This window comes from Phyllostomus discolor, chromosome 14 (assembly GCF_004126475.2).
Source record: "Phyllostomus discolor isolate MPI-MPIP mPhyDis1 chromosome 14, mPhyDis1.pri.v3, whole genome shotgun sequence".
In the NCBI taxonomy this organism is placed as follows: domain Eukaryota; kingdom Metazoa; phylum Chordata; class Mammalia; order Chiroptera; family Phyllostomidae; genus Phyllostomus; species Phyllostomus discolor.
The window spans coordinates 50,334,959-50,357,400 of NC_040916.2; the positions used below are offsets into that span (position 1 = coordinate 50,334,959).

The 22,442-nt window shown below is 41.9% G+C and overlaps 1 protein-coding gene across 17 annotated transcripts in view; it reads right to left on the reverse strand.

The window, feature by feature from the left end:
* Positions 1-22,442, reverse strand: part of ARHGEF11 (Rho guanine nucleotide exchange factor 11) — a 115,323-nt gene that overhangs the window by 38,246 nt on the left and 54,635 nt on the right. For 12 of the 17 annotated variants that reach the window (XM_036015636.1, XM_036015629.1, XM_036015628.1 and 9 more), the window contains exons 2-9: positions 15,583-15,615; positions 13,713-13,801; positions 12,659-12,757; positions 9,752-9,801; positions 8,831-8,888; positions 7,812-7,990; positions 7,006-7,077; positions 1,338-1,457 (exon numbers count right to left, since the gene is read on the reverse strand). In XM_036015636.1, the coding sequence (XP_035871529.1) occupies positions 1,338-1,457; positions 7,006-7,077; positions 7,812-7,990; positions 8,831-8,888; positions 9,752-9,801; positions 12,659-12,757; positions 13,713-13,801; positions 15,583-15,615 (700 nt within the window). The remainder of the gene's footprint in view (positions 1-1,337; positions 1,458-7,005; positions 7,078-7,811; positions 7,991-8,830; positions 8,889-9,751; positions 9,802-12,658; positions 12,758-13,712; positions 13,802-15,582; positions 15,616-22,442) is intronic. The other 5 variants (XM_036015630.1, XM_028503276.2, XM_028503275.2 and 2 more) reach the window with 2 other exon arrangements.

Sequence of the window (22,442 nt, forward strand, 5' to 3'; positions counted from 1 at the left end):
TCAAGCAGATGACTGAGGGAACATGTGGAAGTTCCATCTCTAAAGATATCTGAAGTGCTGGCCTAGGGCCGCTGACCAGCCAATGCAGAGAGCATTGTATTAACAGTGCTTCACTGTTCTTAAAGCCCTCTTTTCTACATCGCATTTAGTCTTTCAACAATTCTGAGGCAGGTACGGAGCTCTCATGTTATAATGAGGAAACAGAAGCCCAGAGATCTTAAGTAACTTGCCCAAGCTACACAGCAGATAAACTATAAAGCCATGGTTGCATCGAGACCTCCTGATTCCAGGTGGAGTGCTTCAGACTCCACCTCACAGAGCACATGGGCGCACAGGCAGTGGTGGCAGCAACTGCACAGGCCCTGTGCTGAGGGCATGCTCTAACTCCGACAATAATGCTGTCAGGCAGATCCTGTCGTGATCTCCATTTCATAAATGAGGCCACCAAGGCTCCCAGGGATTAAGTAACTTGCCCAAGAGTCTTAAAGCTGGTGAGCACTGGAACTGAGATGTGAATCCAGATGGTATAAGTCTAGAACCTGAGCTCCTATCAACCTTGTGACACTGAGAAGTCCTTTAGGAAATAAAACAGCTTAAGTTTGATTAACCTGTGTTTCCCAGACCCTTTTGATCTGGATGCTCTAAAAGAGAAAGTGGATAATCTCCAAATAATTTCTATTGGTTTTGGCAAATATTATTCTTGCAGATCTTAAAGTTTCTGCAAAGTTACTTCCTATATACCCAAAGAATGAAAGCCTGCTAGAGATAAGCAAGACTCTACTAAGAGAAAACTCCCTCCCTGACTAGAACAGATAAGCACCATCCTCTCTCTGGAATATCCCACAAAGTGTGGTTAGCTGCTGCTATAGCAATCTCTCAACTGACTGGGCATCCTTTACTTAGCCCGACTTTTAAAAGTACTTGTATTTCTTTGAGAAGACCTGAGGAATGAGCGGTGAAAAAAGCTACCAGATGAATACTGAGTGAAATCAGTGTAGGAATATGTATCAGCTATGAGGAAATTACCCAGAAGGAGATGGATAATTAGGAGACTAAAGCCAACAGCAATTTATTTCCTATTTATTGCTTTCCATTCCAACGGTAAGATCCTGAAAGGCCTTTTCCTTTATGTCTCAAGTGCCAGGACGGTGCTCAGTCTCTTTGGCCCTAAATAAAAAATGGCCAACTTTTATTTCTTTGTTATATACTAAACATTTACTAGCTCAGCCTTGGGGTCCTTGCATGACTCAGGAAGCCTTCTGCCCTAGTTTTCTCACTAATTCCACCCAGTCCACCTGCAGGGTACCCATTCTAGAGCTATATCTACTATCACTCACCACTAAGCCACCAGTCTCCTGCTGGATCTTCAGCTGTAACTGAGTGACTCGCCGCCGGGCACCTTCGATCTGCTCTTCTAGCAGACTGGCGGGGTTCCGGCTATACACCTCACAGATACGCTGGGGAAGGGTGAGGACCGGGTGGAGGGGAAAAGGCAGAAGGGGTGGTTAGTAGAGAATGGATGACTCACGAGTGAGGGGGATAAACAGTTATCCTAAAAGAAAGGGGATAGAGATCTCTGCATTCTAGTAGATGCACATTATTTCACCATCAATTTGAGCAGAAAAAAGTATAAATGGTGAGAAACAGAACACATGCTGCAACTGGAGAAAGAAGACATAACACAAAGGCCCATCCTACTCTGACCCATTCTTGAAAGGCTGGCTTAATTCCCACATCCTAAATAAGGTCTTCTTTGACTACTCCTCAAGTGTGAAATATTTATGTGACTGTCCAGATCAGCACACAGAAAAGTGCCAAAGAGGAAACTCACACAGTGAGAAGCAGCTGAGATGAGTGGGGTGTGTGGATGAGGGAAGCCACCACAGGTCTCCCCGGCCCGTAGATGGGAAGCAGTCCAACACTTATCGAGCACTCCTCACAGCACATGGGAGTGCGGCACACACATGTAGAGCTTAGACTTTGCAGTCTGGGAGTCCTGGCTTTGAATTCTGGTACCTCCACTTACTAGCTGTGTAGACCTGGGCAAGCTTTAGTTTGTCCTCGTAGACAAAAGTGCCTGGAGATGACAGTACCTGCCTCTGGGGAGAGTTGAGCTATAAGGTCTGAATAAGATTGTGGATGTAAAGTGCTTAGCAGAGTGTCTGGTGCTTAATTACACGACTGAATATGGCCAGGTATTATTATTGCGCTACAGAAGGAAATACTTAGTAGAGCTGGCTGGTTAAATAGTTAAATAAAGACTCTGAGTGCATATATTCTCTAAGCTCACCTGGGGCCTCACTGCTACTTGCCAGCCTTTTATTTTTTTTTTTTAACAAATTCCTCACACGACCTTTTTTCATTTTCTCCAGGTCTAGCCCAGCAAGCCTTCAACCCTTTTCTCAGCAAAAAAAGTCATCTTGTAAGAACTTCCCAAATTTTTTTCACTTCAAAACATTTGCAGCCACCCCTCCCTGATGCAGTAGAGAAAAACTATGTATACAAATCTTTACAAAGTTAATGCCTCCAATTGCCCTCGGGCTCTTCTTAGGCACTACTCCTGTATCTTCAAAGTCTCCTTTCAATGGTTCTTTCTCAAGTTTCCAGTCCTAAAAACAAACCACTACAAAACCCTGTCCATCACCTCGTGTTCTTCATGCCACTGCCCCAGTTTTCTTCTTCCTCTCACAGCCCCGTATATCAAAGCAGCACAGCCGTCTGCACTTACAGCCCCATACTGCTTTGCCTTTCTCACTCCTCCATCTAGCTCCTCCCTGTTATCTCACACAGATACCCTTTTAAAGAATAAAATGGACTAATTGCCAAGTCCAATGGTTTCTTCTAGGTCTGCTTCAAAATGCTGCCCTCTTGACTTCCTAACTCTACACAACCTTGGGTCTCCTCACATTCCTCCCCCAACTGTACCTTTACCCCTGCCTCCTCTCTCACATTCCACCCTCAGCTTTCCTTTTTTTCCCCGCACTGGTACCCTAGGTGCTATCATCTAGTTGGCAATTTCAACTACCACCTTTGTGCTGAGGATACCCGAATGCACATTTCAACCCAGTCTTGTCTCCTGAGGTTCAGCCCTGGTACCTCCATACACTCTGTGATGGTCTTTTGATCTGAATATCCCAGGGGCACCTAAAACTCAGCACACCCAAACACGACCTTCATTTCTTTCCCCTAAACTCTGTTCCTCTTCCTCTCTCATTCCATCAATAGCATCACCATCTATCCAGGCATCGAAATTCAGGGCTATCTTTTATTCTCTTTTCCTTTATCTCCTCCTTCCAGTTGATAAGTTCTACTGATAACGCCTTCTGAGATGTCTCCCATTGTCATTCCCAACTTTCTGTTCTTACTAAACCTGTCATCATTTCCTACCTATTTCAATAGCTTCCTGGATGATTTCCTTACGTGTTAATCCACTTAACACACTTTTCTAAAGAACACTGCTTTGAAGATATGTATATTCCCTATTCACAAACCCTTTGATCAATTCCCACTGTATTCAGAAAAAACTCCAAGCTCATCAAGGCCCAAAGCACTTTCCAGAGTGAAACGGACTGATCCTAACTCAACTGTCACCTCGTGAAGACTTCTCTGACCACTGCATAATCAATTATTCCTCCTTTTGGGCTTCCATGGAATTAAAAATTTATTTTAAAAACTATCGCTGACATATAAATCATTAACAAACTTCACCATTTTCAAGTGTATAATTCAGTGGTTTTTAGTATATTCATAGAGTTGCTTCTTTCATTTAGTATAGTGTTCTCAGGGTTCTTCCATGTGATAGCATGCATTACTACTTCATTCCTTTTTATTGCTAAATAATATATACCACTGTGTGGATATATTGGGTTGGCCAAAAAGTCTGTATGTTTTTTTCTGTAAAATAAACAATACATTTTTTATTTTCACCAATAACTTTATTGATTTGACTATTTTGAGTATGTTGGCTCTCTCTCATGTGGTGTAACATTGATTGTTCTCAATTAACGTCTCGATTTGATTGCTATCAACTTCTGCTGGTCTACCTGATCAAGGAGCACTGTCGAGCGAGAAATCTCTACCATGAAACTTCTTCACAAACCACTTCTGATACGTTTGATCAGTCACAGTACCTTCTCCATACACTGCACAAATCTATTTTTTGCACTTCAATTGCATTTTTACCTTTCTTGAAATAACAAACATAATATGCTGAAAATATCGCATATTTTCTTCCATTCTCCATATTAAAATGGCTACACAAAAATTAATAAATTTTTATGTTTTTTTAAAAAAATGCACGCTGAAATGACAGGTATCATGATACAATCTAACAAAATTACTTTGAATGAAGTTAAAGAAAACTAAGTGTTAACCGAGCCATCTTAAGGAAAAAACCAAATGAACTTTCTGGCCAACCTGATACCACTTTTTGTTTATCTATTCAATAGTTGATGAATATTTGGGTTGTCTCCACTTTTTGGCTGTTGTGACTGATGCTATTATGAAGGTTCACGTATGGGTTTTTGTTTGAACTTGCTTTCAGTTCTCTTTGGTATATATGTAGGAGTGGAACTGATCATCTTATCCCTCTGTTTCTCTGTTTAATATTTTGAGGAACTGCCAAACTTTCCCACAGTGGCTATAACTATATTTTATATTTTCACCACCAATGGTTGGAGTAGATTAGGACTGTGGATATGTATATAAAATATAAACAAATATTTTTTCTGATTTCTTCACATTCTCACCAACAACTGTTATTTTCTGTTATTTTGGCTCTAACCACCCTAGTGGGTGTGGAGTGGTATCTCTTGTAGTTTTGATATGCATTTCCCTAATGACTAATGATACTGAGCAGCTTTTCCTGTGCTTATTGGTTATTTATCTTCTTTATTGGACCGTCTATTCACATCCTTTGCTAACTTTGAAATTGGGTTGTCTTTTTATAGTTGAGTTTTAAGAGCCCTTTACATATGCTGGTACTAAACCCTTATCAGGTATATGAGTTGCACATTTTTTTTATTTTAAGATTTTATTTATTTTTAGAGAGAGGGGAAAGGAAGGATAAAGAAAGGAAGAGAAACATCAACTTGAGAGAGAAACATCAACTGGCCATCCCTTGCATGCCCCTGACTGGAAACCTGGCCTGCAGTCCAGGCGTGTGAATCAAATTAGCAAGCTTGCAGTTTGCAGGGTGATGTCCGACCCACTGAGCCACACCAGCCAGGGCTGAGTTGTAAATCTTTTCTCCCATTCTGTGAGTTGTCTTTTTACTTTGATAGCATCCTACTTATCTTTTTTTTTTTTTTTTTTTAGTTGTTCGTGCTTTTGGTGTCATATTCAACAAACTATTGCCTTATAAAAAGTCATAGAGATTTAAACCCGTGTTTTGTTGTAAGAGTTTTTACAGTTTTTAAAAAAATATATTTTATTAAAAAACATATATTTTATTAATTTATTTTTAGACAGAGGGGAAAGGAGGGAAAAAGAGAGGGAAACATCAATGTGTGGTTGCTCCTCCTGCGCCCCCTACTGGGGACCTGGCCGGCAACCCAGGTGTGTGCCCTGAAGTGGGAATCAAACCAGCGACCTTTAGTTTACAGGCTGGGACTCAATCCACTGAGCCACGCCAGCCAGTGCTACAGCTTTTAAAATTAATTTCAGCTCTTACATTTAAGTCTTTGATCCATTTTGAGTTAATTTTTGAAAAAATTGTATGAGGCAAGGGTACAAATTCATTCTATTCATGTAGATATCCAGTTGTCCCAGCACCATTTGCTGAAAAGACTATTCTTTCTCCACTGAATTATCTGGACATCTTGGTCAAAAATCAATTGACTATAGAGGTATGGGTTAATTTCTGGACTCTGAATTCTACTTTATTGATATATAGGTCTCTTCTTATACCAGGACCACATTGTCTTGATTATTCCATGACATTTGTCAACATATATCATTACTTATTATATTAGTGTAACTGTATCTTCATTCATCCACTGATATACTACTGGATTACAAACTTCTTAAAGGAAAGGTTAATCTCCCATTTATCTTTGTAATCATTCCAACTTTTGCCCCTAGGACTCCTCCTCCCTCTAGCACTGCAACACACACACACAGCAGGGACCCAGTGTTTCCAAAATAAATGAGTGTATTTTTATATCTTTGTGCCTTTGACTTATACTGAGTAGTATTACATCCCCCATCTCTTTTGCATACAAAAATCCCACTCTTTAAGGCCTAGCTGGAATAGAATCCTCTATAAAGTTTCCCCCTACATTTCCAATTATTTGCTCTCTTTCTTTCTCTTATTGGAAACTCTGTTCTTGCCACTCTCTCCCCTACTATAATATGAATTTTCTCCATTAAGTTTTAAACATGTTAAGGACAAGAACTGTCTGATCCTTTTCCTCACTGTACGTCACAGAAACAATACTTTACATACAGTGGGCACTTACAGAAGTTTGTTGAATTGAAATGAAGGAGTGAGGAGCTTGCTGCAACCCACTATAGTAACCTAGTGATTCTATTCCAGCCAAAGTAATCTTCTTATTGTCCTCTATGCCTGGAAATCTCTGCACCCCTTTTACCAACAGCACCCTCATCTCCATCAGCTTGGCTGGGCACCCACCTTCTTCCTGAGCCTCCCTTCCCTGGAAACCAGCAAAATCAATTCCAACTGACTCTGATTTTCCTCAGTTCTAATATTCCCTCATTTTATTCTACCTGTCTCATCACTTGTTTGTATTTTGTCTATGTAATCACTATTCTAATCTATTATCCATGAGCTACTACCCTATTCATTCTATTGGTCAAATTCTGTTTTAACTGCTTTAGCAAATTGTTGGCCTATGACGATTTCTTAGTGGTTCTGAGTTTTAATTTTTAAAGTTTTATGGTAACAGAATATGGCCTGTACATTCAGTTGTACATATTGGCAGATTGCACTGATAAAATATTATTTCATTAAGGCAATGGACAGTCTACCCTCAGCAGTGACCTTACCTGTAACTCTCTTTCCTCCTGCCTCAGCATATTCCTAAGGATCTGGGTGGCATGTTTTTGAAATTCAGGATCCTAAGAATGAAAAATATGACTGTAGTCAGAGGTGGGGACCAGCTCAATTCTCTTCTACCTGCTGATTCTTGGGCACGGAAAGCTATGTGAGTTGAGCCTGCATCATAAATGTGTTTTGTGTAACACTTGGAACCTCACTGGAATTCAGTAATACAATCTTACTTTGACTTTACCTGAACTTCCTAAAAACCTTGTTGTAATCACCTCTGGTATCAAATTGCTCTCTAAAGTCTCCTAGGACTCGCTGGGCTGTCTTCTTTTCAACTGGAAAATCCTGTTCCCCATTCTATTTGCATCTCAACCACTTTTTAACACATCACACAGCTTTCCCTGGACTTTAGGTTCTTTCCCTACTTGCTTTTTCTTTCTTTACTCTCTTCTATTACAGGCTGGGCTCCATATTTCATTCCTCCAAGCAGTCTTTTTCTCCAGGAAGCCTTTCCCCTACTGTTTCACACCCTAGTGACAATGACTGGTGACAGTGTTTAACTCTCTCCAAGTTTGCAGGTGTGGGAGGAGTACTCTTAAGGGGCCTCCTTAGAGTCTTCCACACATTTAGGAAACACACTGTATGCAGCTGTCTGATGAAACTGCACACATGTTTACATGGAAGGAGAACATCTCTTTGGCTTATCTCTGCTTACCAACATACCATTCAATTTAACCTATTTTCTTCCCAGTGGAAGTTATTCAAAGGGACAACGGAGTGAAGAGAGGAGCAGGAGGACCATTACCTGGAGAGGTTTGGGTCCGGTGATGCGCTGTGGAGGTGGCAGAGGTGGAGGAGGTGGTGGTAGTGGGATCACAGGGGTGACCTGGGGAGCTCCTGCTAGGTCTGGGTCCTGCTGGAGCCCAGAGGCACCAATGGATGAGGGTGAAGAGCCCAGAAGGGTCAGTGCAACATAGGCACCAGCTGCAGGGACAGACAAAGGCTTGCTCAAGTGGTACTGTTCTGGACAGCAGACATTCAAACGAAAAGGAGGGGGTTCTTTCTTCCTTCTCCCCTCATTAAGCTAATAATTCTATAGATAAAGTTCTCCTCACTTGTAATGTCCCCATTCTCTACTTCCTGCTTACCTACCCTGCATGAACATGGGTACCCCTTCTTTCCCTTTCTTCATGCAGAAGAGACCTCAACCAAAGTTCCACCATAAATATCTGGGAACACTCCTGAGAGTCTGTCTGATCAGTCCCTTGTGTCCTCCTTTGTTTCACTAACTTAAGTGGCCAACATAAAGCCCCTAGTATACTATCCGCCCGGCACATGAAAAGCACTCAAGTGTTTTCCTTCCACCCTCCTCAACTTCCCACACCCTTGAACTGTTTCCTCATCATTTGTTGCTTCTGTTTGATTACTTGGGCAAACTCAATTGTTGCATTGTTCTAGCTGCAAACAGAATACCACCCCCCCAAATAAGAAACAAATGAGGGAGAATGTCCGTGAATGGGAGAGTAGGGAAAATGGTATTTCAGTGAGACCTGGCCTTAGTAAAATAGGGTCTAAATGTGAGTGCAAAGATGGGTGTCAAAGTAAACATGTTTGCTGAGATACTAAGTGTATCCCCCTGAAATGATAATAAAAAATTGTGGCAATCTAATTGGACCATTCCACATCAAGATGAAAGATGTGACTTCAGCTGCCTCCCACATCTACAAAGGTAGCCTCCGGGTCAACAGGCCTGTCCTTTTCCGCCTTTGCTCCCAGCCCATCTGCTCCTCTACTTTCTTTAGTGGTCAGCTCTCTCCAACTCACATTTGATAAGCTTCACTACTTCCAGGTGTGAGCTATTGGTCACCATGGTGCCGTTCACCTGTTGGGGGGACAAATGATATTGAGTAATGATGATGGAAACCTAGGGGATCCTTGTACAAATTCAAAATTCCACTCCTTCAGGAAGTTATTTTCCAATGCTCTTTAACCACCTCTGGTCACTTGATCACTCAAATTCACATTATGAATTTGTTCCTGTTCACATCTGCTGTGTGTTTTGTCTTCCCAGCTAGTCTGTAAGTTTGCAGGGATAAGACCTGCAGCCTCAATCATTTGTTTGTTTATCCATTAAAAAATTTTTGGCATATACTTTTTCTCAACCATTAGCCTTGTACCTGTGTCAACTGACCCAGTGTTTTCTCCTTCTAGAAGAAAGGAACCTCCTCATTTAGGATTTTCTTAATAATACTAGGACTCTGCATTCCAGAAGAAAGCACTGAAGCAACAGGAAAGATGCCAGTAGTTCAGAACTGGCAAGGACCTGAAGCTAGCACTGCACAGGGAGAGAATATCCCCCCCGTACCTGTTTTAGAAGCCTGGCTGTGTTAGAGCAGGGGCCCCCAACCTTCAGGCCACAGACCAGTACTGGTCCAGGCCTGGTTAAGAACTAGGCCACACAGCAGGAGGTATGCTTGAATGTAATGAATATGAATCATCCCAAAACCATCCCCTGCTCCTTTGACCCCCCCGCCGTCTGTGGAAAAATTGTCTTCCACAAAACTGGTCCCCGGTGCCAAAAAGGTTGAGGACCGCTGCTTTTGAGTCAAGGAGGGCCTAGAATATTTAGTCCTCATCCTCTGCCACATTACACCACTGTGCTCACTCTCAAGGCACCACCCCTAAACCAGTGGCTGACTAATAACTGGTGTCAAAATGGAGGTGCGCGAAGGGAAGGTCACTCACTTTGATGATGCGGTCGCCCTCTTTCACACCAGCTCTCATGGCCGCACCTCCTGTAAGAAGAAGGCCAGGTCAGCAGAGCCCAACCACCTTTGCCAGAGGTCACCTTTCCCAAAGTCCCTGTCATATCACTTCCTTCTAAAATTTCTTCTCACCTTTCTGTGTTAAGTACCTCAAATGTGTACATCTACCTCTGCTCCAGTGACAAGATTACTTTTAAACTAGAGTGGACAATATCAGCTCACAGCTCTTGCTCTTCCCGCCACCTAGCTCAGGTGCCAGACTTCTAAGGGCCAGGCCACGGCAGGAGAGAGGGAGGGCCAAGCTCTGGGATGTGTACGTGTGCTTCATTTGAATGTATCTAGATGCGCTCCAAGGTAAAGAGTTATTCCTTATTTTCTAGTGAGAAGGACGAGTTTACTACCTTAAATATAATTCTTCATATAATAATAATTACCAAGAGAAATATGGAGAAAAGGATTAAAACAAGAGTTTTTGAACAGTGGCTCATAAGCCCTGAGAGGTTCATAAAAATACTCTGAGAGTTCATTAAAGATGATAATGATAACATTTTATTTTCTGTTAAAAAACTGCTTTAAACCCTTTACAGCTTTCCCTTTCTAATGGACTAGATTAAGAGCTTCTAAAAAAAAAAAAAAAAGAGCTTCTGATTGTGACTGAAAGAGTAGAACTCAGAGGGTGTTCTCAACTGTCTCGGGTTATCACCCAGCTGAGGTGGCAGTGTTTTGACCACTTTGCTGTTTCAGATGACTTAGAGCCCGGGCTTAACTTATGTCCATGACACATAAGAAACACTAACACTGAGGCAAGTTAATGAGAAGCATAAAAATTAAGTTTTTTTGGTAAATCAGCCCCCAAGGTAATCATTAAATCTGTAAGTTCATTCATTTGATCAAAATAAAACTCCCATGAAACACATGTAGACGTTTTTAGTCTTGAGAGAAATTATAGTGACGACTACATTCCAACTTGGCTTTTCAATATTAGGAATTGAAACTACCCTCATGTAAAGTATGCTATTTATGTAAGATTACTTGTGAACAGATGGAAACTCTTACACTGTCATCTAAAAACTAAAGGTGAAGAGAAAGGAGCCATTTTGCCTGAATGTATGAAACATATGTGACTTCTAATAACTTAGCGATTTAAAAAAAATTGAACTCTTTAGAATTAAGGAATCAGAACAGAAGTTCTCAGACTTCAGTAATCAGTCCTTCAGTCCTCAGACTCGGGAATTTATTATAAAGCATATTCCCTGGGCCCCTTGCCAGAGAGTGACGGAGTACTTCTGAGGTTGGGCCCAGTACTACCGATCTCAATTATTCTGGTACCTAGGTGATTCTGATATAGGCAGAACAAAACCTATACTTTGAGAGAGAGTGAACCAGAGAAACCTAATCTTGTGATTTCAATGCCAATCCAAATGAGGTCCCTTCTTCCCTGATCCCCAAAATACACATACATGCACATATTTCCCAAAACTCCTATTTTGCTGTAACCCATCCTTTTGTTCTTTCCTCTCTGGGGTCTGACTCTACTCAGGTCTGAGAGAAGGAAAAACTGAAGAAGTGCTAAACTCGCATCCCTGAGCTTCCTGTATCAGACACCAGAGAGGCAAAGCACAAGTGACTGGCACTCCCACCAGCTGTCTCACCAAGTCCAGGAACCTTGGGAGAATAAGGCAATAAATGTATCTTTTCAGACCTTTCTCTAGGATATGAAAACAAAAATAAAAACAAAAAACCAACAAAAATACTTCCCACTGATAAAAGTTAAGTGGCTGTAACGGTTTATGTTCTTGCATGATCCATTTATCTCATTTTGGTCATACATTTGACATTTTCTTTTTGTCTTTCCCATAAACAAACCTCAGATCTTTCCAAAATTACTTAAAGCATATTTTCTTTCCCATTTTGCACTGTACTTAGTGTGAAATGTTAGCCTGCTCCCTACCCCTTTCCTTGTATCTTCCTGAAGCTAAGCCCATGATGCTCCATGTCACCAGACCTAATTTGCTACTCTGCTGTCCGCTGCTCTTTGGGACACTTGCTCTAGACTCTCCCCCACTCTCATTTCCTGTCTTCTTCAGCCTGGGTTAACAACAATTCTCTCACCTGACATATAACCATGCTTTGAAATATTTGAAGTTTTTTTCACACCTAATTAGTTAGTTGATTGACTTGCTTACTGTGTCCTCCCAATATTTATTCCCTTCCCATCACATTGCTATCCTGCCAATGTGTTTTTCACTTCCATCTTTCAAACTACTCCTGAAATCCTATTTCTTCTAAGAAGCCTTCTCAAACTGATCAGAAGAAAAATGACTATGTCTTGAACCACAAACTACCCAAACACAAATTTCCAAACACCTTCACCTCCCATACTGTCCAACACACATCATTTATCTTTTGGTAATTTACTGTTAATTGTACTTGCACAAACATTTAGACCAGTGTGGCTGTCTCATTTTAAACAGTTGCAGACTAGTGGTGGCCTGTGCACTGAGTGAGGTGATATGAAGGCAGGTAGGGAGAAAGCAGGTCTTCGGTCCCTCTGTGGCATCCTCTGACCCAGTGTGAGCTTCTCTGGAGGGCAACCAAGCATCTGCCTGGGGACCTGAAGGGAATTCTGCTGTTTTCACACACACTTCCCAGCAGGGGAAGCGAGCATAAAGTGTCATTCCCTAGAAATTCTGCCTAGTGGCTTAGCAGTGTGGAGACTTCCCCAGATACCCCTGGGGAACTAATTCTACAGTAATTCAATTGTATCCCCCACAAATTCCCAGGCCCTCAGAGAAATGTCACATAAGTTCTTCAGGTTAGGGAGCACTGTGTCACATACAAATGGCTTTGTGAGAACTGTCCACTGTAGGAGCAATGCAATACTCACCGGGCCGCACAGACTGCACCAGAACGATGCGATCCCCACTGACAGTGAAGCCAAAGCCATGCTGGTCTTTCTGGATGATGACACAGCGTTGGACAAGACCTGGTGAGTGGTAAAAAAGAAGAGGGTTAGGTAGGCACTGTCACTGCAAGGTTAGTGCATAAAGCCAAGTCCATCCCAAAAAAGTCCTATGATGACTCCTCACGAAGGCCTTTCCAGACTAACCAGATTCCCTAGGCTTATCCTGCCCAGATGCTATGGCAACAACATGCCCCTCGTAGTGATCAATTCTGTATTCCACACAAGAAATCACCCTCTCTGAGGTGCTTGTCTCTCTTGTACATGTCAGTCTCTCTGTGTTTGTCCGGGTGAGACTGGCTGAAGGAGGGGCAGGGCTGACTCCAGGATAAAGACTAACATTACAGAGAAGCCGTCCTGGGACTGAAGCCCAGTGAGACTGCAAGTTTTCTGCCAAATTACATCCAATGACTGCAGCAGTGGGACACCAGAGCTTGATGACTCTTCGTAAAGCTGGAAAACTTATGCAGGGTGGTGACTCAGGGCTGACTCCTTGCCAAATCCAGGGAAGGATAAATGACAAGAGAAAATCCATTTTTTCACAAGTACATCCATATATAAACATAGGAAATAAGAAAGGCTATAACTCTCCACTGTCGCCATCCTCTTGGGTGTGTATTGGGCATCATCATGTGTGCAGGTATGTGTGACAGCTTCCTGTAATGATAAAGCATGAGTTCTGGAGTTAAAACCCACTGCTCAGGTCCTAATTCTGTCCCCTACAAGCTTTTGTACTTGAGCAGTTTCTTAATCCCTTTGAGCCTCAGCTTCCTCATCTATAAAACAGGGATAATAAAACCTACTTTCTACAGTTGATATAAGGACTAAATGAGAAAATTTATATACATGTAACAACACCTAGTACACATTATAAGCTCATATAAAAGCTAAGTTGTTTTGCATCTGAGGTAAATGGATTTGTGTGTATGAGTGTATATCTCTGCATTAAAATGTGGTAATGCCCCAAGAAAGAGGTTACCTGTTGTCTCAGAGGCGTCAGAGGGTTGGCGGTGGTGGGAAGGGGACTTGCGTTCAGGTGCTGAGTCTCCCAAAGACAGGCTACTTAACCTGGAGGAGGAATAATAAAAGCACAACAATGAAGTGGGCAGGGAGGGACTGATTTTCTAGTGGAAAAAAAACCCTATCAAAAGTGGCCCCATGTTTTGGGCACTGAGAGACCAGACCTCTCACCCTGAAACCCACTCAGCCTGGTGGAAGATCAGCCATGTCTATACCACTAGCAATACCACCCATCTGGAATCCTAGGCTGGCATGGCAAACACGATCTCTTTAATACTCAGCAAGATGGGAAGGGAAACAGCTCTTCCTGGAGTCAGGAGACAAAGAGATAATAGCAAGAATGGGATGTGCACACATACACACACTTGTTGGGTCTTACCAGGCTGCAATGGGGTTGATGGAACAGAACAGAGCAGCAGAGAAAATGAATGCCAAAAAAAAAAAAAAAAAAGACAGGAACAAACAAACAGCTAGTTAGTTTTAGGTAAAGGAAGGGGAGACTGGAGGGCAAGGATATGGTGAGTCAAAAATATACAGAAGCCTGCATGAACACAGCAGAGGGGCTGCGGTGGCAGTAACGGAGATAACCTGCCCCACTTTGGCTTTGTCTCTCTTCGTCCCACTCCCAAACAGCGTCTCTAGGGCGGGGGTAAACTGGGCATTTGGTACCAGCCTGCTAGGTAATGGCAACGTGTATACTTTTCTAGAAAGAAGGGTACAACAATGACTCAAACCTTTGAAATTCAAATTATCTTGTGGACACCACAGGAGAACAGGATCTGGTCTGTTTGGTGGTAGTATTCCCAACTCCACATTCAGCCCCACTCCTCCTGCCATTCCGAGGCACCTTTGCTTAGAAATTAAGATCCTAAAACCTCAAGGTACCAATCAGATCACCAAACCAGAAAATTTGTTGCTTGATATCCTCTTATTAATAGGACCCCTGCAGAACAGTAGAAGCTCAAATCATTGCTATGCCTTTCCTTGTCAGAGAAGTATCCAAATTGCTAGGTCTAATCAATAGTTTGCTGCCCTCCGAAGGGGGTCTCCCATTCACCAGCTATAGCAAATGACTATGTAGAAGATTATTCATGAAAGCAGTAACTGTTCACAATGGCTGACTGGTTTAAATAAATTGCAGGATATCAATGTAATGACACAGTAATTCAGCCTACAAAAGAATGAGGGGCTCTTTATATGCCATAGGGAATGGTCTCTAAGGCATGTTGCTGAGTGAAAAAAGCAAAATGCAGAATTATGTGGAAAGGAAAAAGTGACCAAAAGAGAAGAAAAGGAAATTACTTAAAAAAAAAGTTTTTATTTATTTATTTTTAGAGAGAGGGTAAGGGAGGGAGAAAGGAAGGGAGAGAAACATTGATGTGTGAGACACACATCAATCTGTTGCCTCTGGCGCAACCCACAACTGGGGACCTGGCCCACACCCAGGCATGAGCCCTGACCGGGAATTAAACCAGCGACCCTTCACTTTGCAGGCCGGCACTGAGTCCACTGAGCCACATCCACCAGGGCGGAAATTACTTGTTTATACATGTTCAAATATTTGTTTATGCATGCATGAAAAAATCTAAAATATCTCTGAAATGATACAAAAGAAACATAACATTGGTTGCCTCTGAGGAAGAAAAAACCAAGTGCCTGGGGCATGAGGATGAAGCCAGAAACTTTTCATATATTCTTATTTATAACTTTAAATTCTGAATCATGTGAAGGTGCTAGCTATCCAAATAATAAATATAGTACAATACAAATAAATAATTTTTAAATTTAAAAGAGGGGAGCTACCTCCCCTCACCTGGCACTGCTCTTACCTGGACAGGTGAGACTGCTTTTTACTAGCTGATCTTTGGATCAGAGAGAGGACATCAAGGAAGAAGAGAGCAATGCAGGAAAGGAGGAAGAGAAATAAAAATACAAAACAAGACATAAACTAGATAAGTCACTGGAAATGGTTGGTTCAAAACAAAACCACACTGAGCTATAATAGACTCGGGTATGGAAACTGGCCAAAGTGGAATAGAGTGAGCTTACTAAAATGCAAGTTTATCCTGTCATTCTGCTGCTTAAAACCTTTCAGAGCTTCCCTATTATACTTCAGAGAAAAGCTGTCCTGTCTTCAAGCTAAGCCATTAAGCCATGACATCTAACAGGCTGCCTGATGCTGGTCAGCTTCTGATGTCTGCACAGCTCCAGGACCTGTCTTCCTGCAGCATGAACATCCAGTGCAACTGCCTGTTCACTTGTCGGATGAGATTGTACAGATGAGATTGTAGTGTCCAGGAAGGCGGGCTGGTTTTGATTAGTGAGGGCTTCCGTCGTATTCTTGATTCCTGCTTTTGCCCATACTGTTCCTTCTCCTAGATGTTCTTCCTACTCTGCTTCTCATTACGTGTGTCTATAAGCCAGACAAGAAAGTCAACTTCCAAAAGCTACAACTCTTGGGTTCCTTCAGATTACCCTTCCCATCATGCCCTAACTACCCCCACCTTTTCACCTAATGTAAAGATTCCACTTAGATCATCACTTAATAATGTTTTGAACCTATGACAAATAAACTTAATGTGGTAGTCATTTTATAATATACATTAAGTCATGATGTACCTCAAAACTATGTAGTGCTGTATGTCAATTATAATCTCAATAAAATGAAAAAAAAAGTTCTTGAATCTAGACTTGTATTATCTAATACATAGTCACTAGCTGCATGTAGCTATTAAAATTCAAATTTTAAAACAAAATTTACTTACTTATTTTTAGAGAGAGGGAAAGGGAAAAAGAGAGGGAGAGAAACATTGATGTGCGAGAGATACATCAATTGGCTGCTTCTTGCATACCCCCATCAGGGACAGAACCTGCAACCCAGGCCTGAGCCCTGACTGGGAATCGAACTGACCTTTTGGTTTGCAGGCCAGCACTCAACCCAGGACCCTTGCTGGTGTGCCTCAGCTGGTTGAAGCAGTGTCATGTATACCAAAAGAATGGGCATTTGATTCCTGGTCAGGGCACATATCTAGGCTGTGGGTTCAATCCCTGATTGGGGCACGTATGGGAGGCACCAATTGATATTTCTCTTTCACATCGATGTTTCCTTTTCTCTCTCTGCCTTCCTCTCTCTTTAAAATCAAGTGCTTAATAGCTACATATGGTTAGTGACTACTATACTGGACAATGCAGAATAAAATACTTCCATCACTGCAGAAAGTTCTACTAGACAGTGCCACTCTAGACACTATGCCAGGTACTAGGGGATACAGGAATGAATGAGACACCATCACTTGCAGGTAATGGATGAGGTAAACACATAGAACTTTGGTACAAAGACTGAGTGATGCCAGCTCCACTTTGCCCCTCCACCTCCATCAGAGAGGGCTTCTCAGAAAAGACCTTTAAAGGTCTTTTACTCCAGCCGCTCATCTTCTGTCTTTGTGCAGATCCACAGCATCCCACCACTGGGTTACTGAGATGGGTTTGAACTCCTCCTCCTCCTCCTCACTACCCGAGAAGAAAGCCTGTTTTATCTTGGGACAGCTCAGGTCTCCTTCTTGACCCTGCAGGAAAATGGCTTCCTATGCCCAAATTAAAGCCTAGAAAAAGTAGTCTGGTAACTCTTCTCCTGGTTTAGTTTGCTCTTGAGCTGGGCTGTAAGCTGTTCCACATAACTCAAGGTCCATATGCCTGGCTGTGGATGACTGTTAGGGGCATGGACAAAGATAATTTTAGCTGCCATCAAAAGTTCCTCTAAAAAGCCCTGACCACTCATGGACATGGGCAACAGTATGATGACTGCTGGGGGGAGGCGGGGAGGGGTTTAAAGGTAATGTAAAAAAAAAGATAAAAAGTAAATAAATAAAATAATTAGTAAAACAAAAATAAAATAAAATAAAATAAAATAAAATAAAATAAAAAGCCCTGACCAGTGTAGCTCAGTTGGTTGGAGCACATGCCTGGGCTGCGTATTCAGTCCTTGGTCTGGGGGCATACAAGAGAGGCAACTGGTCAATATTTCTCTCCCTCTTTCTCTCTCCCTTCCCCCCTCTCTAAAAATAAATAAATAAACACTTCAAAAAAGTTCCTCTAAAAAAAAAAACCCTATAGGGGCTCTTGATTCCTTGTTTCCAAGATGACCAAGAAAAGCAACAATGGTCATGCCCAAAAGGCCCGTGGCCAAGAGTAGCCTACTCTTTGTACCCAAGGACAAGACCATCAAGAAGTTCATCATCTGAAACACAGCAGAGGACGCAGCAATTAGGGATGTTTCCAAGTGAGGGTCTTCAACACCAACGTGCTTCCCGAGCTGTATGTGAAACTACATTACTGTGTGAGCTGTGCCATTCACAGCAAGGTAGTCAGGAATCATTCTTGTGAAGCCCGGAATGAGCAAACACTGCTGCCCCACTGTAGAACTGTCGGTGCTGCCCCATGACCTCCACCAAAGCCCATGTAAGGAGCTAAGTCCTTAAGGGCTGAAGGAAAATTCTCTGGTACAAAATAAAATAGAAATTATACTTAAAAACACATATGCACACACACACACAAAACCCCCACAGGCTAGGACAGATACAGGGTGGTGGGGGAGGGGGCAGACAAGGAGATTAAGTATAATCACATTAAGTATAATCACAACAGATAAAAAAATACTTTTTCTCTTTGAGAGCTTATAGGAGGAAAAACTACCATTGACTTGGGGGATGAAGAAATACTGATAGCAGCAGATATAGTGGCTACTGGGTCAGCAGGTGTTAAGTCTGAACAGAGACTTGGAAGACCAAGGTTAAACTCGAAGCACAAGTGAGGAGGGAAAGAAGGTAATTTGGCATGAAATAGACTTTAATGGTGGGCTCTCCCTCTTCCTGACGACATTCCCATCAAAATTTGAGCCCTGGATGGTGTAGCTCAGTGGATTGAGCGTGGGCCTTCGAACCAAAGGGTTGCTGGTTTGATTCCTAGTCAGGGCACATGCCTGGGTTGTGGGCCAGGTCCCCAGTAGGGGGTGTGTGAGAGGCAACCACACATTGATGTTTCTCTTCCTCTCTTTCTCTTTCCCTTCCCCTTTTTCTAAAAATAAAGAAAATCTTTAACAACGAAGAAAACTAACTTGGCAACAGAGATCAGATTCTAATCAACCTAAATCTGATGGAGAGGAAGAAGGTCCAGGAGAGTGAATAACCCACCCCCTACCCCCCAAAATGTGTGACTCTAAATGGTACCAATGAGACAAACTTTTCTGGTCCAACTTCTCAGTAAGCCTCCCCCTCCCAGCCTGTAACCAGTCAGTTATGGAGACTGGTAAGTACCTTTATGTTTCCCAGAATTGTTTCTTCCTTGTATCATTGATGTCCATCATTTTAACCCTATGTGCACTGCCTCAAGTCTGGATGACTACATATAACCTCGTTTCCACTCTCCAGTCTCTACCAGCACTCTACCACAACAGACTAACTTTCCCCAAATACTCTTTTCCTTGTGTACCCTTCATCAAGAACCGGCAATTTCCCTTATTATCTATACTCTCAGATGTGCCCAGCAATCGCCTGATATAAAAGGCCTTTCATCTAGTGGATCCAAATACCTTTACAAATTCACTCTTTATCGTTTGTTTGCTTTTTTCCTACCTCTACAGGATCCTAAAATATGCTGTGCCTTTTATGACGGCCTCCATCTCTCTCTTTCTCTGAGTGTGTGCATCCTTGCCTTCTGGCATAAAAAGATAGTACAGACTTGCCTTGTACTTTCCCTATGCCAAATCTGCAATCAAACAGTTCTCTAAGGAGCCCTGGTTCCTTTTAGTAGGAAATGTATGTAGAAACAAGATATGGGTGCTAGGTGCTCATTGCTATTGAGCTGTCATTGCTTCTAGCCCTTTCAATGGACATAGTAGGAAATATTTCTTAAGAAACTGTGAGTTCTGCCCTGACTGACATGGCTCAGTTGGTTGGGTGTTGTCCTGCAAAATGAAAGATCCCTGGTCCAATTCCCGGTCAGGATACATGCCCAGGTTGCAGGTTTGGTCCCTAGTCGGGGTGTGTATGAGAGGCAATGACTGATGTTTCTCTCCCTCTCTTTCTGCTTCCCTTCTCCTCTCTATGATAAATAAATAAAATATGAAACAAAATGAAACAAAACTGTGAGTTCACATTGAAATCTCCAGTTTAAGTCCAACACTACAGGGTTCTTCCTCATCTTGCTCAGTTTTATATTTTCTTCCTTTTCCCATAGCAAGAAACCTGTGTCCAAACAACAGCAATATATTTACTTATTTGCTCTACTCTTTAATACAAGATAGTTTCTGGAGTTGCTACATTAGTAACACTGGCAACCACAAACTTATTAAGCAAAATTCAAGAATTCCTTATGCTTCTTTTTGTCCTTGGACCCTATCCTGCTAAAAGCAGTACTGTGTGAAAGTTACTTTGAATTAGTTGTTTCTTATATTATCAATTTGAAATGTATTTAAGTTCCTTTTTTTAAAAAAAGTCTGCATCTAGCCCTGGATGGCGTAGCTCAGTGGATTGAGCGTGGGCTGTGAACCAAAGTGTCCCAGGTTCGATTCCCAGTCAGGGTACATGCCTGGGTTGCAGACCACGACCCCCAGCAACCGCACATTGATCTCTCTCTCCCTCTCCCTCCCCTCTCTCTCTAAAAATGAATAAAAATAAAATCTTTAAAAAAATAAAAAAACCTAAAAAAAAAAGTCCCTATCCCAAAGTACATTTTTATTGATTTTTAGAGAGGGAGGAGGTAAAAGAAACATCAACATGAGAGAGAAACATTGATGGGTTGTCCCTTGTACCCACCCTAACCCCACAACCCAGGCATGTGCCCCACCTGGGCGTCAGACTTGCAACCTTTTAGTGTATGGGATGATGCTCCAACCAACTTAGCCACCCTGCTAGGGCTAGGTTTATTTGCACTTTAATTTTAGGGTCTGTTTTTTCAGTTTTTTTTTTCATTTTCTTGAATTTGTTAAACATTTACATAGTTGAAAACTCAAAGTGAAATATTAAGAATATAATGAGTCCCACTCCTCCCCAAGTAACCATTTTCACTTGTTTTTGGTTTCCTTTCCTTTCTATGTTTGTTTCTGTAAAACTAAGCAACTACATATATTCTTATTTTCTTTCTTTCTAATACAACAGGTAGTATCCTACACCCTTTACACTTTGCTTTTTTCATTTAATATATCCTCACAGTAACTCCATATTAGTTCATGGAAATCTTCCATTTCCTCAACCTTTTCTTTATGATAAGCCCACATTCCAGTGTTCCTACCTCAGACACTGCTCCCTGTTATCTGGTGTGTTAGTCCCGCCTCTCTGCTAGAGGGCGAAGGTTATAATGTGTACTTCCCACATGCTCTGGAGCAGTGCCAGGCACAGAACAAGCACTCTGTAAATACATGTTGCAAACACCCTCCTCATCCTAGCCTAGATGGTGTGTGATCCAGCAAGGAAATATGTGGTGACCTTCCAGCCTTCTAAGCTGAAAACTGGGAACCAGCCTTATAGCCCTTCTATTGGTCTGTCATGTATGTGTGTTGTGTATTGTGTGTGTATTTAAAAATAATTAGTTGTTAAATTGTGAAAAGCAGGCAATTTCACATTAAAAAAATACAGGTTTCTGGTTTCTCTTGAAAAGGCATAAGCTCTGGCACCACTGGGTTTACAGTTTCACATGATGACATTTGGCTGAAGCTATAGGTGTTATCAATCCCCCTCAGTGGGAGGTTCCTGGCCTCTTTGTCCTTACCCCCATCCCCCCACAAAAATGTAAATGGGGAAAAGGCCTGGAATATCCCTGTTCTGTGATAATGATTAAGTTCTTACTACCTACCAGGCCCTGTGCTAAACATTCAACATATGTTACCTCATTTAATCATCATAAAATCCTCCTGAGATAGGTAGTACATCCATTTTCAGACAAGTGAATAGAGAGGTTAAATAAGTAGAGTTAAGATGTGCATAAAGTTGGTATGGCTTCAAAGTCTGTAATCCTAAACAAGAAGTTCTATGACCTGTGGCAATATGCATATTTAACTGATTTTCATTAGACCTTCTCTCCTATTATTTACACACACACACACACACATGCACCCACATACAAACACATGTACTAGGCATACCTCACATGTGCACACACACAAGATGTGACATACACATGATATACAGAACACATATGGTATATGTGTATATAAAGATATATAATACATATGATAAACAGAGAGAGATAGAGATAAAAAGCACACACTATATAGGCTGACCTACATCTCTTGTATCTGGAGTAAAAAAATCTTCCTGAGTCCCTTCCCAAGGCCAGGAGTAGCAGTCAACCAAGGAAGGAGCAACCCTGCCAGAACCTTAGCTCTAGATAAAGTCTACACTCACTGAACCCTGACCTGGGCTGGTTTCTCTTATCTGCCAGGGTGGAGCTTTAAGCAGCCTCCTGGCACCCTAACTCTCCAAGGATTCTGACTTTGGGTAGAATTTTCCCTGTGGTCCGAGGCTGGCAATCACAGCCTCCTGGGCCTGTATATCCTCACAATAAAGGGAAGAGGCCTGTTTGCAGACAATCTCTGCTGAGAGAATATGACACAAATGTTCCCTGAGAGCTTATAAAATTGAATATGTTTAGAAATAAAAGGACACAGAAAATACTTTCATTCAGACCCAGAGTG